Raw genomic sequence first — 27,534 nt, 5'->3', positions numbered from 1 at the left:
AGAACAGCTAGCCCTTAAAAAAACAGGTTGCTTAACACCATGTACAGAACATAATAAGTAATTTACCTCTGTTTGCTGTTTGTTTATTTACGAGAAAGGGTCTCACTGTGTAGCTCTGGCTATTCTGGATCTTGCTCTGTAGACCAGGTTGGCCTAGAACTCACAGAGATCTGCCTGCCTCAGCCAGGCAAAGTGTCAGGATTAAAGGTGTGCATCACTATATCCAGTTAGATCAATTCATCAAATGAACTCTCATTTCAACGTTATATATAAAAGTCAGAGGCACAGATAATATCAAGTAAATTTGCCTATGCTCACAGTATGGCTTATGGCAGAGTTGGGACTGAACAGGGACAAACAGGGTCTGCAAACTATGCTCTTAACTGTAACTGTAATGCTGTCTTGCTTGTACTGCCGAAACAATGATGTTGAAGCAGACAGTATCAGGTCTGTAATATAAGGTCTAGTTGAAAGATGGCATCTTTAGTATCTAATAGGATTAAATTTCAAAAGTACTTTTGGAGTTCTACCAGGAACCAGATGTAGATCCATCTAAGAGAATCTGAAACAGACAAGAAATCTGACCCAAAAGGATGTGATCACAGATCAGAGAACAGCAATTTTACTAGAGAGGAAGCTTCATTTACGTGGCAGTTGGAGCAATTACTTTACTCCATGCAGATGCTGTTTGAGGAACCCTCTCATTGTCTTGTCTGGTTCACTAAGTCAGAGATTTGTCCTAGCCAAGCTGGTCTCAGGCCCAGAGTTCCAATCCTATCCTCCAGGCCACTGCTGCTTCAATCTAGTGCCTGAGATTCAAGGAGACAGAGACGTGGGCTGAACAGATGCTCTGAATGTATAAGCCTCCCCGAGCCTCACTTTCTCACTGTTTCTGAGGACATGACTCCGCTGCTTCATTACCTTATGGACATCTCTCTTCACTCCCTTCCCATGGCCTCTGTGGACTGCTTCCTTCCTAAGGCCAACGCACTATGCAGTTTGTACTGTTCATCTTCAGGCTTTTATCAGCTAGCTGCTAATCAAATATTTTACTATCTTTAAACACACTTGGACCTCCCAACCTAAGCACGATCTTACGTGCTATGCTAACCAGGCACTAGGAATTGCTAACACGATGGGGGCTGAAGAGATGCTCTGTGGTTAAGAGCAATTGCTGCCCCTTCAGACAACGCTGAGACTCCAAGACCAGAGATCCAACACCCTCTTCTTGCCTCCACGGGCACCTCTATACACGTGTTATACATAAACTCATGCAAACACACAGACACAAACACAGGGACACACACAAGAAAACAAATCTTTAAAAAATTTCTGTTTCTAGGTTTCGTTTTTTTTTCCTTGGACAAAAATGTATTTCAAGAATTTTATGGCTATAAAATATATACAAAGCAGTAACTAAGCCCAGAGCAAGGTGAGCAAGCAGAAAGCCTCTCTGGTACCTGCAGGGGGGAAGGTTTCTGGAGTGGTTGCTGCAGTGCTGGAATTCCCCTCCCAGGGTTCTGTTCTGGCATCCGTGAACTGGTTATCAGTAAGCCATGTTCCGTATGTTCCGTTTGGTGAAATGGTAGTGCCTCCAGATTCCGTGCTGGCTGCTCTCTTGGTCCCATTGTCAGAGTGTGAAGAATTAACAGTAGTCACATAGGTGGGTTCCAGAGTTAGATTTGGGCTGAATGTTGGTGTCACAGAAAGAGAAATTACTGAAGAGGTTGAATTTGAAGTTTTATTCTCTTCCTTAGCCGATTCTGTTGTTGATGTTTTAATTAATCTTGTAGTTCCTAAAGAAGGTGAAACTACAAATATCAAAAAACATAAAAAAAAACTTATGAAGAATGTGAAGCTCAAAAGTTAAGACACAAATTAGCAAGCATCTGGACACCATGCAAAGACCAGCCAGCCAGACAGACAGACAGACAGACACCTACATCCCACACCCTCTTAGTGCTGGACCCTTCCTGCTCTCAGGAGCAGTCCTCCAAAGGACTGCTGCTTTATGGTATGAAGAAAAAGGGCTTCTCACTTATTTCTTCAGAACTACTATATAGGAATGTAAATATTAGCATTCTTACAGTTTTTAGGGAAGAACAGTTTCTCTAGTTATTTTAGCATACAGAACAAAGCTGACTATGAATATAATTCAGAGATTTCTATAAGCTTCACAGTCATGTTTAAATGATAACTTAGCATTACTTAAACATTGATCCCCTCTCAGATGACAACTTTTACCTGTAGTAGTGTTGTTGGCACTAATGTGTATTAGACCACTGCCAAACAGGATAAGAATGAACCAGGAATCCATGCTGACCTAGAAAAAAGACACAGGAGATGAAGTCTTAACATTATTATAGTTATGTACAAATGACTCAAAATACAAAAGGTTATTTTGGGTAGCATCTTTCTTAGTTATTAAAATATGTACACAGGGTCTTCTGGCAGTGTGATAGGCAGTTTCCCCGCCCAAAAGTTCAGCTATTAATTGTCCCCATAGAAATAAAAGTAAGGGGCTGGAGAGATGGCTTAGCGGTTGAGAGCACTGATTGTTCTTCCAGCGGTCCAATTCCCAACAACCACATGGTGGCTCACAATCATCTGTAATGGGATCCAATACCCTCTTCTGGTATGCATGAAGAGATTGATGTGTATATGTAACATAAATAAATCTTTAAAAAAAGAAATAAAAGTAAATTTAAATAACACGTCTTTTAAGGTGTAATCCTCACACTTGGTTGCACTTTAAAACCTGTTTTAAAAACTCTGGCTCCAGACTGCATCTTTGTAAGTTCATCTTTTCAGGACCTGTGTACAATACTGAGCTTAGGTTCTAGAGGAAGAAGTGAGGACCAATTTATTTACAAGCCATGGTTACACACGGTTGACAGTTTAGATGTACATCAATATGGCAGCCACTGTCTGAGGCAGAAGGCCTGCCTCCCTAAGAGGCCTGTGCAAATGCTGAGGTGAGGCATGTGCTGGTGATTTATATGATCCCAAGACGTTTGCTGATGCAATGGCATTGCCTAGCAGGGGACGGATTCAGCAGTGGCCTTCCCCAAGTGCAAAGGTGTTACTATTCTTTGTAGGGTGTGATAATGAAGCCAATGCCACATGCATTAGACGTTTGTAATTTTTAAAGAACTGGATAATGGACTTAAATTGATCACTGATGGAATCCAGTTCAGTGCCTACCTGATCATCTTTCAAAGTTGGAAATGCATAAAATAATTTGCAGGGGGATCAGGCAGCAGGTTGAAAGACTACTGTATATGTGTGGTCAGTTTCTCAGGATACATCAACAGAAAATTTGTCTTGGAGAATTAGATGTTTAAAATACATTTTAAAAGAGAATAAGCAAATATTTGTAAATTGCAGCTAAGAAAAACTTTCTAAGCATAAGGGCAATGCAAGCAATCACGAAAGTAAAAATGGAAGCTGATAAGAAAAAAAACCAAGTATAAAAAAAACTGATAGTAAACAATGCACTGGACTGGAGCTCCTTAGCAGGGCAGTGCTGCTGCACCTTTAGTCCCAGCACTCTAGAGCAGAGGCAGGCGATCTCTGAGTTTGAGGCCAGTCTGGTCTACAGTGAAAGTTCCAAGGCAGCCAGGGTCAGACAGAGAAAGCCTGTCTGAAGCCCCTGTCTCACTCCCTCCAGATTAGACTATAGGTAAATGTAATCTTGGTTCCTTTTTTTTTTTTTTTTTTTTCCCCGGAGCTGGGGACTGAACCCAGGGCCTTGCGCTTCCTAGGTAAGCGCTCTACCACTGAGCTAAAGTAATCTTGAATGTCTAAGTCAACAAGGTGCTTGCCTTGAAGCATGAGGACATGAATGCCACCTCAGCACTCATGAGAAAAAGCTGAGAGTGGTGGGACACGCTTATAGTACCAGTCCTGTTGATGTAGAGATAGGCAGATCCCTTGGGCCAGCCAGTCTAGTCTAACTCTGAACAGTAGAGCACACGAGGGACACCCAGTCTAGCTAACTTGGAACAGTAGAGCACACGAGGGACACCCAGTCTAGCTAACTTGGAACAGTAGAGCACCATGAGGGACACCCAGTCTAGCTAACTTGGAACAGTAGAATACCATGAGGGACACCCAGTCTAGCTGACTTGGAACAGTAGAATGCCATGAGGGACACCCAGTCTAGCTGACTTGGAACAGTAGAATACCATGAGGGACATCCAGTCTAACTTGGAACAGTAGAATGCTATGAGGGACACCAAGTTTGTCCCCCACACACATGTGCGGCTCTCACCCACCTCCACATACACAGTTCTCTCAGTTGGGGGTGGTGAGTGACTCATACCTATAACCCCAGTACTCAGGGAGCTGAGGCAGGAGGACTGTTGTGAGTCTGGGGCTAAGCTGGGTACGCTGCAAGATCCTGTCTCAGAAAAACAACAAAGAACTTCTTCTAATTTTTCTATATATTTGAAATTTTTATAATAGATGACTCACTAAGAAATGACCACAGAACCAGATCTTAGAAACCTATGACAAAGAATCTAATATTATTGGAAAAAAAAAAAAACAACAACACAGTGAACAGAATCTTGTACTGCTACTTACTGTTTCTTCTCAGTTAGGAAAAACTGGGGGCTGATGGCTCAGCAGGTTAAGGAACCTACTGGCGATCCTGATGAACTGAAATCCATCCTTGGGACTTACACGGAAGAAAGAAACAACCTTTAAGACCTGTTCTCTGACTTCCATACCACTGCCAGCACACACTCACACAGAAAATAAAACCTGAAAAAACAAAACTGGACGTGGTGGTGCACGCCTTTAATCCCAGAGCTCAGGAGGCAGAGGCAGGTGGATTTCTGAGACTAGGAACAGCCTGATCTACAGAGCAAAATCTAGAATAGCCAGAGCTACAAAGAGAAACCATGTTTTGAAACAAAACAAAACAAAAACTAACCAAACCAAACCAAACCAACCAACCAACCAACCAACCAACCAACCAACCAACCAACCAAAAATACCCCCAAAACAAAAATCCCAAAACAAAAACCTGGAAACAGGAAGATTCTGGACAATCTCTGTCATGTATCATAAACGGCTTTACAAGAGTAAAGTGCACTTGTAAGAACAAATGCACACAAGACAGAGTTTAAAGCAAAGCAAGGACCCTTCACCACGGTGATCGGAACTCTGGTCCTCACACTTGCCGAGCTTTATCTATGAAGCCATCTCCCCAGCTCCTCAATTATTTATTTAAAAATAAAACCAACACACAAAATCATAAACCTTTGGTGAAGTGAGTATATACCAACGAAGCAAGAAAACTTTTTGAGGCAAGTCATGAAAATGCTCATTTCTCGAGTATATCAAACACAACGGCCCTGTGTTCTTTCCCTTGCTCCTCCATGTTCGAAGAGACAATGTGTAGTCCTTACTTCTAAAAAACACTGTTTCCGGGGCTGGAGAGATGGCTCAGCGGTTAAGAGCACCCGACTACTCTTCCAGAGGTCCTGAGTTCAATTCCCAGCAACCACATGGTGGCTCACAACCATCTGTAAAGAGATCCGATGCCCTCTTCTGGTGTGTCTGAAGACAGCTACAGTGTACTTATATATAATAAATGAATAAATCTTTAAAAAAAAAAAAACACTGTTTCCTTTACATAGCCATTAGGCTGGTCAATTATCAAAGTTCAACAGTTAAACTATAAAGAACACCCAGACGCTACTAACTTGCATGAAAGCAATATGATAAAAGACTTAGAAAATTTTGAAGAAAAAAAAAACTTAGCTCTTGTCTTAGTTTCTTCCCTTGTTGTGATTAAACCACCACCATCATCACCCCTGAGGAGAGCAATTTAAGGCAAGTTTTATCCTGGCCAACAGTCTGAGGGCATAGCTCATCAAAATGGAGACGCCCCAGCAGCAGGAGCCCAGCAGCTGATCACACTGTGCCCATAGCTGGGAAGTTGAGAGTGATGAATGCTTGTTGCCCAGGTCACTTTCTAGGATCCTAGCCCAGGGAATGATGCTACCCATAGCAGGCAGGGCTTCTCTCTCCAGTTAACCTAACCAAGACCATTCCTGACAGGCACGGCATAGGTTCATTGTCTAATGTAGAGCTCATCATGTTAGTAATTGAGAAAAACCCATCACTACTTTTCCTGATACGGAATATTTTCTAAATGTTCATAAAATTCTAGTTCAGCATAGCAGACCTGAGCTGTGTTCTATGGATGTATGTGCAAGCTCTCAGTTCTCCATTAGGGATACACAAAGTAGGTAATGCTCACTGGCTGTTAGATTTCTCACCCCTTCCCTCCTATCTCAAAAGACCAGGATATTCTAAACACTTTTATACTCCTCTCACCTAACCCCACCAGTTCTGCTCTGCTGACAGTGCAGAGTAGGGCAACCATAACTCACTGAGTATACTTTGCTGTTGGTAGTATATCCTCCATTAGAGAAACTATAAACGTTAAATTGGATACCCCTACACACTAGCAGTGCAAGGAATAGTAGCCAGGACTTTGGGTGTGCTACAAGCACTCTATTACTGAGTAACAACTCCAGCCTAGAAACCTGAATTTTTTTCTTTTCTTTTCTTTTTTTCGGAGCTGGGGACCGAACCCAGGGCCTTGCGCTTGCTACAAGCGCTCTACCACTGAGCCAAATCCCCAACCCCGAAACCTGAATGTTTAATCCAGGGACAATTAATTATACAAACACATACACACACACACACACACACACACACACACACACACACACACACACACACACACACATTTCAGGGCTAATTTATCTGAAAAATAGATCCTGTATTCAAAATGAAGGAAAGACCTACCACAGGCACAGTGAATACTTGCTAGAGAAAGCCAGGCTTTTGCTGGCTCTGGCCAAAGAGCAATATTTCTTGCTCTGACATATAATTCTTGCCAGCCATGCCAAGGTTGACAGCCATGACCTCTTACATGAGGTCAAAGAGAGGAAGAAAGCAAACTGAGGTGCAAGAGAACTTGCCTATTGTTAGACAGATGTGGACAACTGAAAACATCAGAGCCAAGGGCTAATACACTAAATTGTGTTGTGAGGTCTCTAGGAATGTGATCTTAAAAACCTTTCTCAGGTGCTGGAGAAAGGGGTTACAAGTTAAGGGCACTTGCTGCTTTTGCAGAAGAGTAAGAACTCAGGGTGAGAATGACAAAAGAGCTCCGCATACATTTACTAACAAGAAAGGTTATAAACACTCAACTTAATGCAGGTGTTAACATTGTGCAGGTGTTTGGGACACACTGACATTCCCAGCAACCAGGAGGCTGAGGAAGGAGGAGCTAGAGTTCAAGGCCAGCCTGGGGCCAGTCATGAGGCTCTGTCTCAGGGCAACTACAGTAACATTATGAAGTCCTTCCTAGTGAAGGAGAGCTCAGCTGTGCACTCCTCAGAGTTGAGACCGTGGTTCTAATATCTTGTGGTGAGTCTTTCTAGTCATGTGTAAGAGCATAGCCCTGTAGTCCAAGTCACACAGAGGAAGAGCACAAGCTTGAGACAGCCTGGTTAGACAGCAAGACCCTGTCTCAAAATAAAAATAAAATGAACCGGGGATGTAGCTCAGTTACAGAACATTTGCCTAGCACAAACCATGAGGTTCTGGGTTAGACTGTCACTAACGACCACTGAAAGGAAAAAATTATATCCAGAGTTATGTGTTCTACATTTGACATTTCCCAATGCAATATGGTCAAGACGGGTATGTACTACCACTGGGAACATTTTATTTCTGTTAACATCTTTTATTTATTTATTGAGACAGGGTTTCTCTATGCAGCTCTGGCTGTCCTGGAACTCGATTTGGAGTCCAGGCTGGCCTCAAACTCAGAGATCCTCCTACCTCTGCCTCCTGAGGCTGGGAATCAAAGGTGCGCAGTACCACGCTTGGTCTCTTGAACTCTTCTTACTCCCATTTTACAGATAAAGAAATTTGAAAGATAGGTTCTCAGTGGGTAGAATTCAGATTATCTGGGTTTTCCTCACATAACTAATGAAGAAAAGATAAATCTCTCAAAATGCTAATTAATTGGTGCGTCTATTTCTATTTTACAGGTTTTTTTTTTTCATTGATGGAGTGGTGGGCCTTGAACATATGATCAGATTAATCAAAGGCCGATGTTCAAGCATCCAGCATTGGTTCTGGTCTTGGTTTTAAGTAAACTCACCTTTCTGATAGAGATAGCGAGATCCCAGTCTTATTGAAGATGCCTTCCAAGTGTGGGAAGTCAAAATGTGACAAAATGGCAGCTGGGAGTCATTTCTAATTGCTCTGGGCCATCTCCTGAGGCTGCTCAGGTGACTTGACTTTAAAGCAAAGTGACTAGAAGGAGGGACCAGCCACTTCAGGCACTGTTCACTTGCTCGGCCATATTTATTATTGGAAACAAGACACAGCAGTAATCCGTGATTGCTTGCTTTGTGCCTTTGTAATAGGCATTTATATACTCTATCCTATCTAATGCTCATGATATCTTGAGTTAGACACTATTTTTTTTCCAGAGATTAAGGAATTTGTTCAAGGCTACATAGCTAATAAATGTTTACTGGTATTTAAACATGGGCTTTTCAAACTCTACAGCCCATGTTTTTTTCCTTTTAATTCACCAGATATTGGAGGAGACAGAGATCAGATACAGACACTGTTAGCAAGGGCTTCATTTACCTGTGGGAGGCACAAACTATTCAAATCCTGAATTATTACCAGCCATATAAAGGTTGCCAAAGGCACTAAAAATGAGGTGGGGGAAGTGCAAACTGTGGGTGATTTTCAGTGAGGATGATGTAAAGCAAGACTGGGAAGGTTACAGGTGAGCTAAGAGAAAGACCAGGCAGCCATTAAAACAAGAGGCCTTCAAAGTTTTAAATAGCTTGTCTCGTACCATCCATGACAACAGGCTGGGAAGCGGCATAGCAACGCCTGCTGATTACAGAGGACACCTGACAGACCACAGAAAGGATGTCTCGTGGATTAGGGGTAATTTACACAGCAAAGGGGACTACTACACAGTTGCACCAGAGATTAAGCCCAGCCCTGGCATTGGTGATGAATCAGAAGACCTCAATCTCACCAAACTTCCCTCTCCTATATACTTTTAAACCCCTAGAGACTGTGCAGTTGGGGCAGGATGATGTGCTGCCAGGACAGCGGGGAGTGGTGATGGGTATTTCAGGTCAATGTTTCATGCGGTAACAATAGCTGCTCAGATTTCATGATGGCAATGGCCATGTCCTGCTCAAAGGACACAGTTCCAACACAGGCAGGCATCAAGCAGGACCTATCTCAACGCAGACCTGGAAACAACAGACAAGTGTGTCTGAGAGGATGAAACAAAGAGGATATAATGCACACAAGGCAAGATGAGGCAGCCATTACATCACCAAAGGGCTGCTGCCTGCGATAAACAGATTTTTAAAATTACCCCATAGTAAAAAGTTCTGATTTACTGGTGAGCACAACCAGGAAATAGCAATGGTGAGAGCGTACGTAAGGAAATGGACAGAATGATCAGGAGTTTGGAACAGTCAACAACAGGATTGAGGCTCGACTGGCTAGCTATGAGGCAAGGGGAGTCACTGACCAAAGTCTTCGGAAGGAATAGTCATTAAAGCAAAAGGAACTAGGGGAGGGGAAGACCAGCTCCTAAGATAGACTCCAGAGAGTACACCAGTGTAGAATTAAAGACTTACTAAGATGCTGGAGGTGTGCGCGGCCCATGTGTTGGATTTAAGTGTATCACAATGTCACAGGCAGAGGATGAGCAGACTGGGGGCTTACAGCAGGGAGGGTAATGGATGAGCGAGTTGACTTGTGAAATGTGCAGAACAAGCAGCAGTACTGCAGAACAGTGTATGTGCCCAGGGCGATGAGAGAAGGGGCAGAGCAGCACACAGGCAGTGCCGGAGGGGCTGCCATGAAAGTCAGGCACAGCCAAGGGAGGGACAGAGCAGCTGGTCGGGTGACCATGCAGTAATGAGCAAGCCAGGCAGAGGCACGAAAGAGGCAGGAGGTGGATGCTGAATGGAGAGCGGACACCTGCCTGAGAGGGTGGGCGGGAGCAAGGAGAGACCAGAGAGAGAGAGAGAGAGAGAGAGAGAGAGAGAGAGAGAGAGAGAGAGAATATGGGAGGTATTTGACCTCTGGTATCTGGCTTTTTTCACTTAGTAAAACTCAGGATATGTTTCTGAGTTTCTATTTACATATTTGTGATTTTTCAGTCCTGGGGATTGAACCCAGGTCTATTTCCAGCTACTCTAACTGATCAGGGAGCTCCAGGTTCAGTGTGGACACTGGCTCAAAAAAAGGGGGATAGGGACTGATTAAGGAAGACATATCCAACACTGACCTGTGTTCTCCTGTCACACACGCACACACACACACCCTTCCCAATACACAGCCAACTAAATAAAAAGAAAGTCAAATACTCTGAAATTCTGAGAGTAGTAAAATTCAGAATCAGACTAAACATGCAGTTCTGGTTGCTGTGTGGGGAAGAAGGAAGGAAAGTCAGTGTTTAGTGGGCACAGGTGAAAGAGTTTTACATGTAGACGTGGGGACAGCTGCATAACAATGTGACTTACATACAAAGCAACATTTTATTTATTCATTGATTTATTTATTTGTTTGTTTTTGCCTTTTCTTGTTTTGAAACAGGATGTGATGGTTTGTATATGCTCGGCCCAGGGAGTGGCACTATTAGAAGGTGTGGCCCTGTTGGAGTAGGTGTGTCACTGTGGACATGGGCTTTGAGACCCTCGTTCTAGCTGCTTGGAAGCCAGTGTTCTGCTAGCAGCCTTCAGATGAAGATGTAGACCTCTCGGCTCCTCCTGCACCATGCCTGCCTGGATGCTGCCATGTTCCTGCCTTGATAATAATGGATTGAATCTCTGAACCTGTAAGCCAGCCCAATTAAATGTTGTCCCTTTAAGAGTTACCTTGGTCATAGTATCTGTTCACAGTAGTAAAACCCTAACTAAGACACAGGATCTTTCTACATAGCCCTGGCTGACCTGGAACTGACTATGTAGACCAGGCTAGACCTAAATTCACAGAGCTCCACCTGAACCATCACATTTGGTATAAAGTAAAAAAAAAGAATAGACAGAAAAATTAAGACAAGTCACAAACAAGTAGAAATCTTAGAGTTTCTAGCTAATAAAGGATTGCTTTATCAGATATAGATACTTTAATAAAAATTCATGGAATGACACAGTAGCAGAGCACTTGTCTTAGCATTTGTTAAAAACCTGGGTTAGCCAACACACCCACAAAACTTTCAACCCAAAACTTATCCTGTCTCTAAGTAATGCAGGCACAGGGGATGGAGCAGAAACTAGGGGAATGACCAACCAGTATCCAGCCCACCTGGAGACCCATTCCATGGGCAAGCACCAGCCCCTAACACTACTAATGATACTGTTCTGCTTGCAGACAGGAGCATGGCTGTCCTCTGAGAGGCTCCACCCAGCAGCTGACTCAGACAGATGCAGACACCCACAGCCAAACAGTGGGTGGAGCTTAGGGACTCTTATGGAAGGATTGCAGCCCAAAGGGGATAGGAACTCCACAGTAAGACCAACAGAATCAACCAACCTGGATCCTTGGAGCTCTCAGAGACTGAATCACCAACCAAAGAGCATATTCAAGTGGACATAGGCTTCCCTGCACATATGTAGCAGATATGCAGCTTGGTCTTCATGTGGGTCACTAACAACCAGAGAGAAGGCTATCCCAAAAGCTGTTGCCTGTATGTGGCATATGTTCTAGGTGGGTTACCTTGTCTGGCCTCAGTGTGAAAGAAGCGCCTTGCCTTGCAGAGACTTGAAGTGCCTGAGTTGTGGGGATACCCAAGGGGATCCCTACCTGCTCAAAGAAGGGGATGGGGGAAGGATTGTGGGAGGGGTGAGCGGGAGTGGGGCAGTGAATGGGATATAAAGTGAATACGTAAAAAAAAAAAACTGAATTAAAAAAAAGGATCCTGGGTTAAGCCAGGCTGTGGTGGTGCACATCTTTAATCCCAGCACTCAGGAGGCAGAGGCAGGCAGATCTCTGAGTTTAAGGCCAGCCTGGTCTACAGAGTGAGTTCTAGGACAGCCAGGGATACACGGAGAAACCCTGTCTTAAATCCTGTCACCCACTCCCCCCCCCTCCCCAAAAAAAGATCCTGGGGTTAGATTCAATGCCATAAAATGACAACAAACAAAGGTATTTGGAAGACAAGCACATGAAAAAAATCGTGAGAATCACTAGTCATCTGGGAAATGCAAAATACCAGCATATGCCTATTAAATGGAAACATCAAACATACATAATTAAAGACAGGGAAGGCAAAAATTAATATGAACACAAAGTGGAAGCACCTAGACACAGTATATGGAACAATTAATAGTATCAACAATAATAAGGTATATGATTTGAAAACTTAAATGTAACATACAAAAAAGTTAATCACAGTCAATTTGAATCTATCCAAAATACTTAAGGATGTTTTAAAATGATATTTTAAAGTAACATTTATAAATACATGGCTAATTATCAACTGTGCTAGATAGTTTATGTCAACTTGATACAAGCTAGAGTCATTTTGGAAGAAAAATGTCCCTATGATATAGGCCTGTGGGTTGATGACTGATATGGGAGGGCCCAGTTCTCCATGGGTGATACTATCCCTGGGCTGGTGATCCTATGTGCTGTAAGAAAGCATGCTAAGCAAGCCATGAGGAGCAAGCCAGTAAGCAGCACTCCTCCATCTCTTCTCAGTCAGTTCCTGCCTCCAGGTTCCTGCCCTGACTTCCTTCAATGATGGAATGTGTAAATGAAATGAATCATTTCCTCTCCAAGTTGCTTTTGGTCATGGTGTTTTATTACAACAATAAAAAGCTTATTAAGATATCAACTTAACAATCTAGAATAAAAGTATCAGTCAGAAACTATCTCCATGAGGTTGGTCAGTGGGTATATCTGTTAGTGATTGTCTTAATTCATTGTTATGAGAAGACCCAGCCCACTGTGGGTAGCACCATTTCCTAGGCACTGGATCTTGATCAGCTTAAAAGTAGAGAAATGAGTAGAGAACAAACCAGGGAATGAGCATGTATGTGCACATTTCTTTGCTCTGACTGCTGGTGATATGCAAGTTTAAGTTCCTACCCAAACTGTCCCACAATGATAGTCTGTAACATGAAATTATATGCCCTTTCTCTCTTAAATTGCTTTTTGTCAAGGTATTTTGAGTTTGAGGTCAGCCTGGTCTATATAGTGAATTCTAGAATAGCCAATACTATATAGCCAGACCTTCTCTCAAAAAAAGTAAATAACTAATTAACTAAGTAACTTAGAAACCCTCTCTCTAACTAAGAGACCCTCTCTCTAATTAATTACCTACCTACCCAACTAATTATTTTGTCTTTAAGCCATGTGCACATATGTTGTGTGGTCTGTGTCTGGGTTTGTGCACATGAGTGGAGTACTCATGATGGCCTGAAAAAGGTGCTGGATCTTCTACAGAAGGAGTTGCAGGCAGGCGGCTATGAGCTGCCTCATACTGGTGCTGGGAATCAAACTTGAGTCCTCTCAAGAGCCACCTCTTAGCATGTCAAAACTCATACAACTACTTTACTACTCAATGATGCCACAACTGCCTTACCAAAGATCCCTTCTAAATTCTATACTCCCTTTGGTATCACTACTCCTGCAATAAAAACATGAAATAATGACTACTTCCAGTGCTGACCAGAAGCTACGGCTCACTCCTCTTCTGTTTTGTTTTCAACAAGGGATCACTCTATAGCCTAGGACGGCCTTGTACATGGATTCTTCCGTCTCCTCAGTACTGAGATTATAGATGTACACTACCTCACCAGCACACAAGCTTCTCTTTAAAAGTTCTGAGTATATGTCTAGGTTATAGAAAGCTTCCATAAACTTCTTATCCAATGATAACAGAAATTCTCTATAGAAACTTTTATACATGAGTAATTTTAATACAAGCACTTCTTAAATCATGGCTTAATAATTTGGTAAACTTTCAGTCACTCCATCAGATGCCAGCAGACTTTAACTGTGGTGGTTATGACACTGATCTGGAAGAAGGGCTGCTCATTGATTGCGTGTCAGCAGTTCCTGCTGAGCTAAACGCAGTCTGTAAACAGCCCTCAAAGAGTCCATGCGACCGACCGACCGACCGCAGGGGGATGGTGGGTAGTTCAATTCTTTCACAATGCCTGTGGAGAGTCTGACAGCAGTGAGAGCCTAGAAAACTCATGAAAGGGCCTTTCATAGCCATGTGAATGTGCAGCACAAAGGCAAAGTCAGATGACCTACTTAAAGCTCTGCTTTTATTGATGAGAATCCATTCTCATTCCAGATTAGTCTCTTTCTAGAAAAAGAAAACCTTATACAATAACTGAGAAATTAAGACACAGGAAGTATAACTCCACTAGTTCCCATCATTCCCTGTCATATCACAGAAGTCAGAAAATACTAAACAAGGCTCTGAACAGGCTCTTTATTTCAATGTAAAGTGAGCTCTGAGAAAGGAAAAACAAGTTTTTACACTGATTGTGTGTGTGTGTGTGTGTGTGTGTGTGTGTGTGTGTGTGTGTACATGCCAATGCCAATTACTCCCATGTGTAGGTCAGGGGATAACTTGTGGGACTCAGTAGTTCTCTCCTTCCATTGGGTTTAGGGATTGGACTCAGGTCATTAGGTTTGGCAGCAAGCCCTGGGAAATTTAAATTCTGCAGCTAATCTCTTCCTGAAATGCATATTAAGTAAATGGATGGTTAAACTTGACTTGTAAAGTAATGACAGTCCAAGTTATTTCAAAGCAAGTAAACACTCCTTTACTCATTTGTTCAATCAAATTCTAATGTTATCTTGGAGAACTGAGAATCCAGAAAAAGCAACGTGAGGAGCTCACATGTCAGGCATTTTCTCACTTCCTCTGTTGCCCAAAATACTTCAGTTAGTCAACAGAATTCTTTCACCCAGGAGATGAAAATGAACGTAGCTCTTCTTCATTTTGATTCATTTCTCTTCTATTGTTTAATTTCTAATTAGCTAGCTAGGTTTTTTTTGACACAGAGTAGCCCAGGCCGGCACCAGACTTGCATGGACCCTCCTGCTCCAATCTCTTGCATGTTGATATAAAAGGAGTGAGCCCCTGTGTCAGGGTACTCTCTTTTAAAGGTTTATTTATTTTTATTTTCTATTTGCTTATAACATGTATGTACCATGTGCAAGCCGTACCCACAGATCCCAGAAGAGGGTGCTGGTTATCTTGGAACTGGTGCTAAAGATGGCTGTGGTCCTCCTTGTGGGTGCTGGGAACCACACCTGGGTCTTCCATAAGCATCTTCCCTTTAATGACAGAAAAAGGATCTGGTCTGTTCTAGTTTGTTAACTCAGTAGGCACTCCTATAATGTTTACCGCAGGCACCAGGCAGTGCCATCACTTGGGAGGAGCCCAGAGAAACCCATGTCTCTGCCTCCTTTCTTCTTCCCTAGCCCTATGTTTGCCATCTTCTTCCCTTTCAATCTGAATGAAACTGAACCCAGGCCTATGTCTCAATTCTTTTTTTTTTTTCCTGAAGAGACCTGGGAGGAAAATGGAAGGTGTGTGTCTTTGTCCCAGAGCTCATACTTGCTAATCACTTCCAAACCGCTTCCCACACTGTCCTGTTCTCCATTTCTCCAACATACTTTTTATTGTCATCTTGTTTTTCAAATTCTTTTTTTTTTAATTTATTTTTTAAGATTTTATTTGATTGTATGAGTACACTGTAGCTGCCTTCAGACACATCAGAAGAGGGCATCAGATCTCATTACAGATGGTTGTGAGCCACCATGTGGTTGCTGGGATTTGAACTCAGGACCTCAGGAAGAGCAGTTGGTGCTCTTAACCACTGAGCCATCTCTCCAGCCACCTCAAATTCTTTTCACAATGTTTTTTTTTCTTTTTAAGACAAAGACAAAGCCCAAGTAGGCCTTGAACACTCACTCCTCCTGCCCTAGCCTCTGCCTCCAGGTGTGGGGTGGGGGTTACAGGAAATGTCATCATGTGAATCTCTGTAAGTTATTTTTAAAATGTCCACGAGGAGACAATATGGAAACCAGTGGAAAGATCTGAATTTTAGACAACAATCAATACTGTAGAAAATACTGTCAGGTACAGAAGCAGAGGCAAGAGGATCACGAGTTTGAGACAAGGGTGGGAATGCAAGAACTAAACAAAGACCCAATCGACCAACAGATGTAACCGACTTAAGAATGAACTAGAAATCCTGGAGGGTTGAGAGGACGGCTTGGTGGCTGAGGCCTTGCTTAGGATGGGCCAGGGCCTGAGTTTGGCCTCTAGCACTGCCGAAGCTAAGAAAACAAACTGGGCTTGGTGCTGCACTCCTTTAGCCCCAGCACGGGGAGGCAGACAAGCTGATCTCTCTACAGAGTTCCAGGCCAGCTAAAGTTATATAAAAATTTTCCCTAGAGTATGTAACTACAATAACTGACAAATAAGCCTTATTAGACTTAAGAACAAAATGGAGCTTATGAAAGAATCAATGAGCAAATGACGATCAGAAACTTTAAAATGATGCAGAGTGGGCAAAGGGTGGACAGGATGTAGTGAGGTAATCTACGTCTCATTTGAGTCCCAGACAAAGGGGAAGAGAGGGATGGCACAGAAGTTGCTAGAGCACTGTTAAATACTGTGTGAGTTAACAATGGCCTTTGTTCTAAGCAGCCATCTTGATACTTACTTTTCAACCCATAACTGACAGCTGGTAGAGAGAGTTTCCCCTAGTGCCCTAACTACCTTGACTGAAGGCCAGGCTGCCCTCATGTCAGCTCTGGCTATTCTGGATACTCCACAGATGGCTTCAGGAAGCTACAAGGCATCTGTTGCTGGAGCACAACCCTGACTCATGGAAACAATCTAAGCCACGATTGTTTAAATGGCTTGTGCTAGAGTTTTTCCTCCACATGTCCCAGTGAACGCTAGATGATCCACTCAAGCCAGAGGGAGTTCTGACCCTGATGATTTTGGTAGGCCACTTGTGATTCGCACAAGCATAGATTACTGGTGCAAGTATAGTCCCTCATTTGAATAAGGACTGCAAGCACAGTGAATAACGTTCTGTTGTGATTGGGGGAGATACCTTTCTTATACCTACTTTCCTGTCTATACAAGCAGGCTGGGCCAGCAGGATGGCTCAGTGGGTAAAAGCACTTGCCACCAAGCCTGATTACCTGAGTTCGATCCCTAGTACCCACTGAGTGGAGAACTGAACTTTACAAATTGTCCTCTGACCTTCACATGCATGCTAAGAAATGTGTGCACTTAGCATCCATCCAACACACATAAATAAAGAAATGTAAAAATCAAAACAAAACAAAAACCAAGCCAAACCAACCAAACATACCAAACAATTAAAAACCTGAATTGTTGTAATCAGGACATTCAGCTCATCCTGGTAGCCAGTCAGGAAAACATGCTACTGTGATCTACTGTGATATCCCCTGGTATTGCAACATTAAGCACAATAAAGGCTTCACTCCAGGGGTCTTTTGCATACTTTTAATCTTTAATCAGTAGAGTGGACTGAATTGGTAACTTAAAGAAAAGGTGGGAGTAGTTATGGAAGCAGACTGGTGACTGTCCTGCTGGTTGTACTGCCAACAGCAGCAGCAGCAGCAGCAATGAGAGGAGAACCCAAGATATCTGGAGAATGGCGTAAGCAGAAATAACAGGAAGCAGAGCTAAGAGAAACAGGGTCACGAAGAGCTAAAGATGAGAAACTGGGCCTTGATCACGGAAGGACTCTAGGGTTACGAGTCTCTGATACCTTAGGCCTGAGAGTTTAACATTAGCCACTGTGACTCGAGGCCTAATGATCCCAATACCTGAGGCTTATACAAGAGCTCTAGCATTAGAAGCCACCTGCTAGGGGTTGGGGATTTAGCTCAGTGGTTAGAGCGCTGGCCTAGGAAGCACAAGGCCCTGGTTTCGGTCCCCAGCTCTGAAAAAAAGAACCAAAAAAAAAAAAAAAAAAAAAAAAAAAAGCCACCTGCTGCTACTTGCTGCTGACCACTGCCAGAAACAAGAGGAATGATTATCAACTGCCAAGCAATAACCTCCAGTGTGAGTAGTTAGAGCTCTAAGTTTCTGGTTTCTAAAGTCTGGATCTTAAGCCCCTAGCTCTCAAGATGCAAACCTATGGTCTGAAGACCATCAGAGCTATAAGTCCTACCTATCTAAGATTCCTACCCAGGCAGAGAAAAAGGACCTTAGCCAGCACCTCACTGGTAACACATAAAGAAAGCAAGCACCACCCAAGTGCTTCTGGGAGGGATGTGAGTTTGGGGCTATATGCAACGTAGTTCTAGCATATTAGTCAGAAATGTGAAATCCTGTTATCTTTATTTAGATATTAAGCATGTCTAAAAAAATGTAAATTGGTACCAAGTGGATAGGGTGTGGGGTTTAAGATGGTTAATTTCATATGTCAATATGATAGTATACATATGTGACCCTAAAGATTATATTATAAAACTCCTACAGCTGATAAACACTTTCAGAAAAATAGCACGATACAAAATTAACACTCAAATCACTAGCCTTCCTATATAAAAATGGACTGAGAAAGAAACTAGGGAAACAATACCTTTTACAATAGCCTCAAATAATATAAAATATCTTGGGAGTAACTCTAATTGAGCAAATGAAAGACTTGCATGATAAAAACCTTTTAAGGCATTTTAGAAACTGACAAAGATATCAAAAGATGGAAAGTTCTCCCATAATCATGGATCAGTACGGTTAAAAAAAAAAAAAAAAAAAAGGCCATCCTACCAAAAGAAATTCACACATTCAATGAAATATCCACCAAAATTTCAACACAATTCTTCACAGACCCGAAAGGCCAAAGTTCAGCTTTGTAAACACACCACACACACACACACACACACACACACACACACACACACACACACACAAACACATACACACACATTCATACACTCTCACACACATACACACACTCTCACACACATATACACACTCACACACTCACAATCACACACACACATTTCTCTCTCACACACACACTCACACACTCACACACACACAAACACATACACACACACGTTTCTCTCTCTCACACACACAATCTCACACACACTCACACACTCATACACACACACGTTTCTCTCTCTCACACTCACACACTCACACATACACACACTCACACACACGTTTCTCTCTCACACACACACACATACACACACATACGTTTCTCTCTCTCACACACACAATCTCACACACACTCACACACTCATACACACATACGTTTCTCTCTCTCACACTCACACACTCACACATACACACACTCACACACACACGTTTCTCTCTCTCTCTCTCTCTCACACACACACACACACACACACACACACACACACACACACACACACACACACACCAGGATAGCTTAAAAAGAATGCTGAATAATAAACAAATTGCTGAAGGTATTGCTGTGCTTGATCGGAAAGTGTACTGCAGAGCTACAGTAACAAAAACAGCATGATAGTGATATAAAAAGACATGTGGAATCGAAGACCTAGACGTAAGTCTATACACCTGTGGACTGGAATTAGATAATGAAGTCAGAAGTACACACTGGACAACAGACACCATCTTTAACACATGATGCTGAAAACTGTATGGCTGCATGTAGATTCCAAATAGACCCATACGCCTCACCCTGCACAAAACTTAACTCCAAATGGATCAAAAACCTCAACATAAGGCTAGACCCACTGGATCTGATAGAGGAGAGTGGGGAGTACTCTTGAACGCACTGGTACAGGAGAACACTGATGACAGGCACACAGAGCAACAATTCATAAATGGGGCCTCAGGACACTGAAAGGCTTCTGAATGGCAAGGACACCAGCATTCAGGCAAAGTGACAGACTACAGAGTGGGAAGATATTTTTGCCAACTACATACCCAAGGGAGGGCTAATGTCTAAAATATATAAAGAAGTAAAAAAAAAAAGTACATCAAGAAAAAACAAAACAAAACATGGAATACAGATCTATGAGAATTCTCTACAGAGGAAGCGCGAATGGCTAAGAAGCACTTAGAGAACGTCCGTAGCCATAAAGGAAATGCAAATCAAAACCACTCTGCAATTTCATGTTACAGCAGTCAGAGTGGCCAGGATCAATAAAACAAATGACAGCCCCTGCTGATGAGGATGTGGAGTAAGGGAAACACTTATCCATTGCCGGTGGGAGGGCAAACTTGTACGGCCTCTAAGGAAACCACTGTGGTGGCTCCTCAGAAAGATGACAGTCGATCTACCTCAAGATCCAACCAAGAAACTCGTGGGTCTATGGCCGAAGGACACTTTATCCTACCACAGATTCAATCACACTCACTGCTTCCTTACTCATAATCGCCAGACACTGAAAACAGCCTAGATGTCTGTAATGAATGGATATGGGGAAATGGGGTACATTTACACAATGGAATATTTCAGTTGTTAAAAAACAAAATCATTAAATTCACAGGTAAACTAAATGGGTGGTCCAGGGAAAGTCATTCTGAGTGAGATAACCCAGGTCCAGAAAGACAAATACAGTATGCATTCACTTCCATGTGCGTGTTAGCTGTTACGTCTTTGATAAGCAAGCTATAATCTGTATAACTGCATAGGTTAGACATAGAGTAAGGGACTAGGAGTGTGTGTAATCCATTTCCTTAGGAAGGGGACAGTTATAGATGGATGGGGTAGGAGGATGAACAGAGGATCAAATGGAGAAAGGGAAGGAAGTGGGGGGTGATAAAGACACTATGGCAGACATTTGAGGGGCTGTACTTAAACCTAATCCAGTAGACACCTCCTACAATATAAACATATATGAAAGTGATCTAAACGAAACTGCCAAATAGTGGGGTAACATAGACCCAATTGGACAACTCCCATCATCAAATGAAGTTTCTGGGAATGGGCTATATCCTACTGAGTTGTTGGTCAAAAGGGAACCCCAAACAACCCAGGTTGTTGCCAAGGCACTGGTTACTCTCCACAAACTGTAAGGCCTACTGTTGAAGACAGCACCTACACAACTCACTGAACATGGAGAAGTTGAGCTTTGCCTTCCTTGAGCCTTCACCCTATGTACTAATGTTCATGGTACTAGAAAGTACTCTGCAAATAACCAAGGGAGAAAGGGAAACATCAACAAAGGTGAACTGACTGTAAGGTGTGCTAGTGCAAAGGTGGCACACAGCTCGCAGAAGCAATCGAAAAGTATCTGCTTGGGTTTAAGGCCTTCTCCGTAGGATGGAGCTTATCCTGGACACTGCTCTGGACAAAACCCTCAGACTAGACAGGCCAGGAAACTAAGGGAAAGCCAAATATTACTAAAGGAACATGGCAATAAAATGACTTCTAGTGACATTCTGCAGTACTCAGAGATCTGTGCCTTGCTCAGATAAATACTGAGACCCACAGCCACACAACGTGCAGAGAGCAAGTGAGCTTGGAACGCTCAGCTCTAAATGGGATATCCCCTCCAAATGTCTCTCCTAAGGGCACAGGGAACCTTGTGGGAGAAGAAGCAGACCAAGTGTCAGAGCTAGAGGGGATACAGGACACTGAGCAAACAAGGCTGCATAGATCTGCACCAGGCTCCCAGCACTTAGAGGAGAGTTAGACACAAGTACCCATCCCTAACTCCAACACTATGTCAAACTGTAGACTACTCACAAATGAAAAATTAGTTTTCTCCAACGAGGGTCTCATTGGGGATACAAACCACTCTTAAGGGCAGGCTCCATGCCATCAGTAGGTGACCAACAAAAAATGAATTCAACAGCCTGTTTGAAGTCTCACAATGTTTTGTCAGGGCTTTCCCCATCCCTAACCTTATAGATCCTTGATATATATATATATATATATAGATAGATAGATAGATAGATAGATAGATAGATAGATAGATAGATAGATAGATAGTATATGTGTCCCTGTGCCTTTATGTGTTTTTATGCTGTTTTTCTTTGGCTCCTTTTTCCCTGTGTTTTTATTTTTATTATTTAGATGCCTGTTTGCTTTCCAATAAGAGAAAGAGTGTGGATTTGGAATGGAATTAGGGGACGAGAAACCATAATCAGAATATATTGCATTTAAAAAAAATCTATTTTCAATAAAATAATAAAAGCAAAGAAGAGGAGGGAGAGAAGGACGGAGACATTAAAAAGCCCAGCAGTCTACACATAGACAATCTAGAATTGTGGAGACTATTACACCAGCACTGCAGTGCTGGAGAGGTGGCATGGTGGCTAAAAGCACTTGCTACTCTCCCAGGTGGCTTGAGTTTAGTTCCCAGCACTCACTTGGTGGCTCACAACCATCTGTAACTCTAGTTCTGGGAGATCCAATGCCACCTTCTGGCCTCTGTGGACACTACAGGCATATGATGGGGAGACATATATGCAGGAGGAACAGCCATAAACCTTAAAAAAAATTAAAAAAAAATCATTAACATTGCAGCTGGGAAGACGTAAGATAGCTCAGACACTATGGAAAACAGCATGGTAGTCCCTCAAAAACATCAGTGGATTACAGAGCTTCTGTATGATCCACAGTTCCATGTCTAGATATATGCACAAAAGGACTGAGCTTAATTAGTTGGACAGACACATGTACCCCATGTTTAGGTATTAGTTCTAATCCTCTCTCCCAAGTTGTGCCAACTGCCACCAAAGAGGGGTATGAGAGACATAAGATAACCTTATTTAAATACTGGCACATTTCTGGGTTTGGGCAGCACCCTTATAAATGATCTCATAGAGGTATGCTTACAATTCCAGGAACTATAGAACACACTACCATCTGAACAGCTCGGAGCACTAAGGAGCTCAGAAGAACTGAATTCACAAGAAATTAGGCTTTTCCAAGTAGGCTTTTGGCACTGCTTGCTGGTATGGAAGCTTGGACTGTGTCGCTGCAGAGCTGTTTCACAGCATTACACACTGTCTCCCAGTGATACTGGGCACGGTGGAAAGTTGGTTTTGATCACCATAAATGAAGTCATGAGGACTGTGTCATGGACACACAGGGGTCAAGGCCTGGGGTGCTGCTAAACATCTTATAAATCACAGGACAGTCTCCTACAACAAAGAATTCTCCAGCCTTGAAATGCCTGTGATGTGAAGGCTGTTCAGTCCTGCACTAGTGGGAAATCTCGTTCTCAGACTACGTGATCCAGGCTAAGTCTATGCATCTCTGTAAGCTCAGTACTAATGGGAGGAACTGGAAGGAGAAGAGAAGGAGGAAACTGCAGTTAGGATGTAAAAGATAGATGGATGGACATACATACATACATACATACATACATACATACATACATACATACATACATACATAAAAATGTTCTCTCTCAACTCATGGGCAACAAAAGTAACCAAATAAGTATCTAATAAAATAATAGGTATTCAGGTGTGGTGGTACATACCTGTAATATACCTGTAATGCCAGCACTTGGAAGGCTTGAGGCAGGAGGATCACCAATCTGTGGTCAGCCTGGCATTCCTATGTAGCACTATCTTGTCTCAGATGAAAAGGCAAACAAAAAGATGAACAAGGACACAAACAACTGCTTCACTTAAGAACTCTCTAACCGTATGTTAAGCGCTCTCATATGCTCCACCCTGTTTAACGTCACAGTCCTCACTGTAAAGGGGTAAGTATTACTTCTATAATTTAGGGAAACAGCTCACACCCAGACACTTGCCCACAGTCATAAATAAGAAAACTACAAAGATAAAAGTCTGAATTTGCTGAATCTGATTCTGAAGCCTTCGTTCTTACCATTATCTTCCCTACCCCTTTGGACAGAGAACTGAATTAATATTCATTTAATTTACAAACTACTAAATACCATATGTGACCAGCGACCCAAGGCTGCTGAGGGGGCTAGGGATATAATCTGGTTCATTACGAGGCTCCAGTATCTCAGTGTGGTGACTCACACCTAGAATCCTAAGTCTTGGGAGATAGAGGCAAAATGATCAAAAGTTGATGGTCATCCTTGGCTACACAGGAGTTAAGGCAGGCCTGAGCCAGAGACCCTGTCTCAGCATTTAAAACAACAGCAGCAAAGCTTGCTGAGGTCCTGATGCCACAGTGCTTATCCTTTTACTGACACGAACACTACAAATAACCACCCTTCCCACATGAAAGGCCTCAGAATCCGCCACATTCCTCAGTCTATTTTACCTCTGAGAATCTATTAAAATAAAGTAATCCTATCCTGTTTAAAAGTTTACATAATTCTCAGCACTTGGGAGGTAGAGGCAGGTGGATCTCTGTGAGTTCAAGGCTTGCCTGGTCTACAAAGTCTACAAATCAAGTCCAACACAGTCAGGCCTAGGCTATTACACAGAAAAACCCTGTCTCAAAATAACAACCAAAATAAAACAAAACAAAACCCCAAACAAACCAGCCCACAAACCCTTATACAATGATGTTCATGGAAAAAGTAGAAACCTAGGGAATAGATTCAGTAGGTGAAACAAGTTATGCACGTATTTTAAAAAAAAAAAAAAAAAGAGCTGTGCTAAAGGATAGCTCGGCTCGTAGTGTAAGCCTGGACTTAGATTCCCCAGAGTCCACACAGAAAAGCCAAATGTGGTGACTTATTTGTATTCCCAGTGCTGGAGAGCTGGACACAGGTGGATCTCTAGGACACACAAGCCAGCCGGCCTTGCCTATTAAGTGAGCTCCAGGGTCAACAAGAGACCTTGTCTCGGGAAACAAACAAACAAACAAACAAACAAACAAACAAAGAAAAAAAAAACAAAAAAGGGCAGATGGCTCCTGAAATGATGGCTCCTGAAATGATGGCTCCTGAAATGATGGCTCCTGACATGACATCCAAGGCTGGCCTTGTGCACCTTGTGTGACATGCACAGTATGTGTGTCCACATGAGTATACCTCTCCTGCACACAAGAAGAACGGACTGTCAGCTGTGAGGAGACGGTCAGCGTGAGAGCTTTCTACTGTGTGCTTCCTTAGACGGCCGCCCAGCTTTAACAGACACCTTTCTTCAGCGTTAGCCCTTCATCAGTGACTAGGCGGTGGAATGGAATTTCTACTCCGTTACCTGCCTTGTCAGGGAGTCTGGGTAGGCAGAGGCTTTGCCAGGTGTCCACTGCAATGGGATCACTCACCACACTCAAACCTGTTGTCCCCACTGTCACCTGACTAGCTGCTTCTGGGGAAACCCGACAACACACTGAGTATTAAATATATGCACAGTGATAGAGAGCTTTTTAAAAATCAAAATGCTAGCAATTCTAATTAGAGCTCTGCACTACCCAGGTACCCCCTAAGGATCAAACGTAATAAAAATGTATTCAAACAAGATATTGCTGGGCGCTGGCGCTGTACGGCTTTAACTGCAGCACCCAGGAACAGGACAGTGCTGCCTTTCTGAGGATTTCTGATTTCAAGGCCAGCCTGGTCTACAGAAGGAATTCTTGGACAACCAGAGCTGCACAGAGAAACTTGTCTTAAGAAAAAACAAACCACGCCAAACCAACAATAACAAAAAACTCACAAAAACAAACAAAAGTTTTGCCCCAAAAGTTATCAATATTACTAGAAGTCATTTGAAGAAAAATTATAAAAACTATACAAATATAAAGACTGAACAATTCATTCTTGTATGACCAGGCAGGCCATTAAGGAAATGGGAGGAGACTGAAAACTCCTAGAGTCAAATGAAAATGGAAGCAAAACTTACTACAGATTTTGGGATAGAACTAAAGCAGTCCTAAGAGGGAAATTTACAGTTATGAGTGCTTATCTTAAAAAGAACCAGCCAGGCACATATATTTAACCCAGCATATGGGGATCAGAAGCAGGCAGATCTCTGTGAGTTCAAGGCCAACTGAGTCTACATAGAAAGTTTCAGACCACCTAGGGCTACAAAGTGAGAATCTGTCTCAAAAACAAAACAACAGAAAGATCGCAAATAAATAACCTAATGATGTGCCACAAGGTCTTAGAAAAACAAGAACAATTTAAACCCAAAATGTTCTGCATGGTAGGAAATAATAAAGATCAGGGCAGGATTAATGGTGGAGATTAAAAGAACATACATACACAGAAGAATCACCCAGAAGCCCACAGATGAGCCAGCCTGGAGTGTGCACCAGCCAAAGCAGAGACAAACGAGGCCTCAACAAAACGGAAGGTTGGAGACTGGACCCCGGAGCGATCATCTGAGCAGCCCTGCTCACTGAAGCAGATGTATGCCAGCAAGCACATACACACCACACCACAACAGAAAGAGTTTTAAAAGGACAGTTCATAGAATAACTTAAAGAGACAGACAGCCTCACAGACAAATCAATCAAAAGAAGAGACTGAAATTAATAAAATCAGAGATCAGAAAAAGGAAACATATTATATATTTCAGTGGATATAGACAATTACTAGGCCATACTTTGAAAAACCAATAACCTAGGAAATGGGGGTAGGGTGCGGAGAGATGCTTCAGAAGGCAAAAGTACTTGTTCTTGTAAAGGACACAGGCTCTGCTCCCAGTATCCTTATGGTGAATCACAACAATCCCCAACTCCAGTTCCATGGCATCCGATGCCCTCCTCTGACTCCCACCAGCCCTGCACACATGTGGAGCACAGACATATATGAAGACAAAACACTCATACACTGAAATAAAATAAAGTTAAAAAATAAATTAATAAAAAAGCTTTTTAAAAAATCATATACCACAATCAAGTTAGATTCATTCTGGATTAGCATATACGAGCCAATGAGTGTTATACAGCACAGGGAAATCACACGATGATCTCAAACAATAAAAAAATGGGCTTCAACAACATCAACAACAACAACAACAACAACAACAACAACAACAACAACATCTCTTCAAGATAAAAGCCTCCCAAATGCTAGGGATAGAAGGAAGCACAAAAGGACCGACATTGTCAAGGACACCCTTTGCAGAAAGTACAACTGATCTCAAATTATATTATCAAGCAATAGAAACAAAAATAGCCTGACACTGGAATGGAAACAGACGCAGACCAGTGGAATAGAATAGTGTCTAGAAATAAATCAACACAGCTATAACCACCTAATTGTTTTTTAAAAAATAACTTTTATGTGTATGAGTATTCTGCCGGATGTCTGCGTACCACATGTGCTCCTGATGCCAGAAGAAGAAACTGAGTCACCAGGAACTGGAGTCACAGATGGTTGTTGAGCCATAGCATGGTTGCTAGGAACTGAACCCTGGTCTTCTGGAAAAATCAGTACTCTTAATCACTGAGCCAAGAACAGCCAGTGTTCTCAACTGTTGAGCCATTTCTCCAACCCCCATAACTAATCAATTTTTAACAAGGGTTTCAGGAATATATATATATATTGGAAAAAGGGAGCCCGTGTAACAAATGGTGCTGGGACTGC

The 27,534-nt window shown here is 42.5% G+C and overlaps 1 protein-coding gene across 3 annotated transcripts in view; it reads right to left on the bottom strand.

The window, feature by feature from the left end:
• The window catches only part of Ptpra (protein tyrosine phosphatase, receptor type, A), a 109,575-nt gene that overhangs the window by 52,698 nt on the left and 29,343 nt on the right, over nucleotides 1-27,534 (bottom strand). For all 3 annotated transcript variants that reach the window (XM_006235006.5, NM_012763.2, XM_039104340.2), the window contains 2 exons: nucleotides 2,245-2,323; nucleotides 1,461-1,811 (listed from right to left, as the gene is read on the bottom strand). In XM_006235006.5, the coding sequence (XP_006235068.1) occupies nucleotides 1,461-1,811; nucleotides 2,245-2,317 (424 nt within the window). In that variant the 5' untranslated portion in view covers nucleotides 2,318-2,323. The remainder of the gene's footprint in view (nucleotides 1-1,460; nucleotides 1,812-2,244; nucleotides 2,324-27,534) is intronic.

Source organism: Rattus norvegicus, chromosome 3 (genome assembly GCF_036323735.1).
Source record: "Rattus norvegicus strain BN/NHsdMcwi chromosome 3, GRCr8, whole genome shotgun sequence".
NCBI classification, from domain to species: Eukaryota; Metazoa; Chordata; class Mammalia; order Rodentia; family Muridae; genus Rattus; species Rattus norvegicus.
Note: the sequence above shows the minus strand (reverse complement) of the source record. Positions and strands in the feature narration are given on the sequence as shown.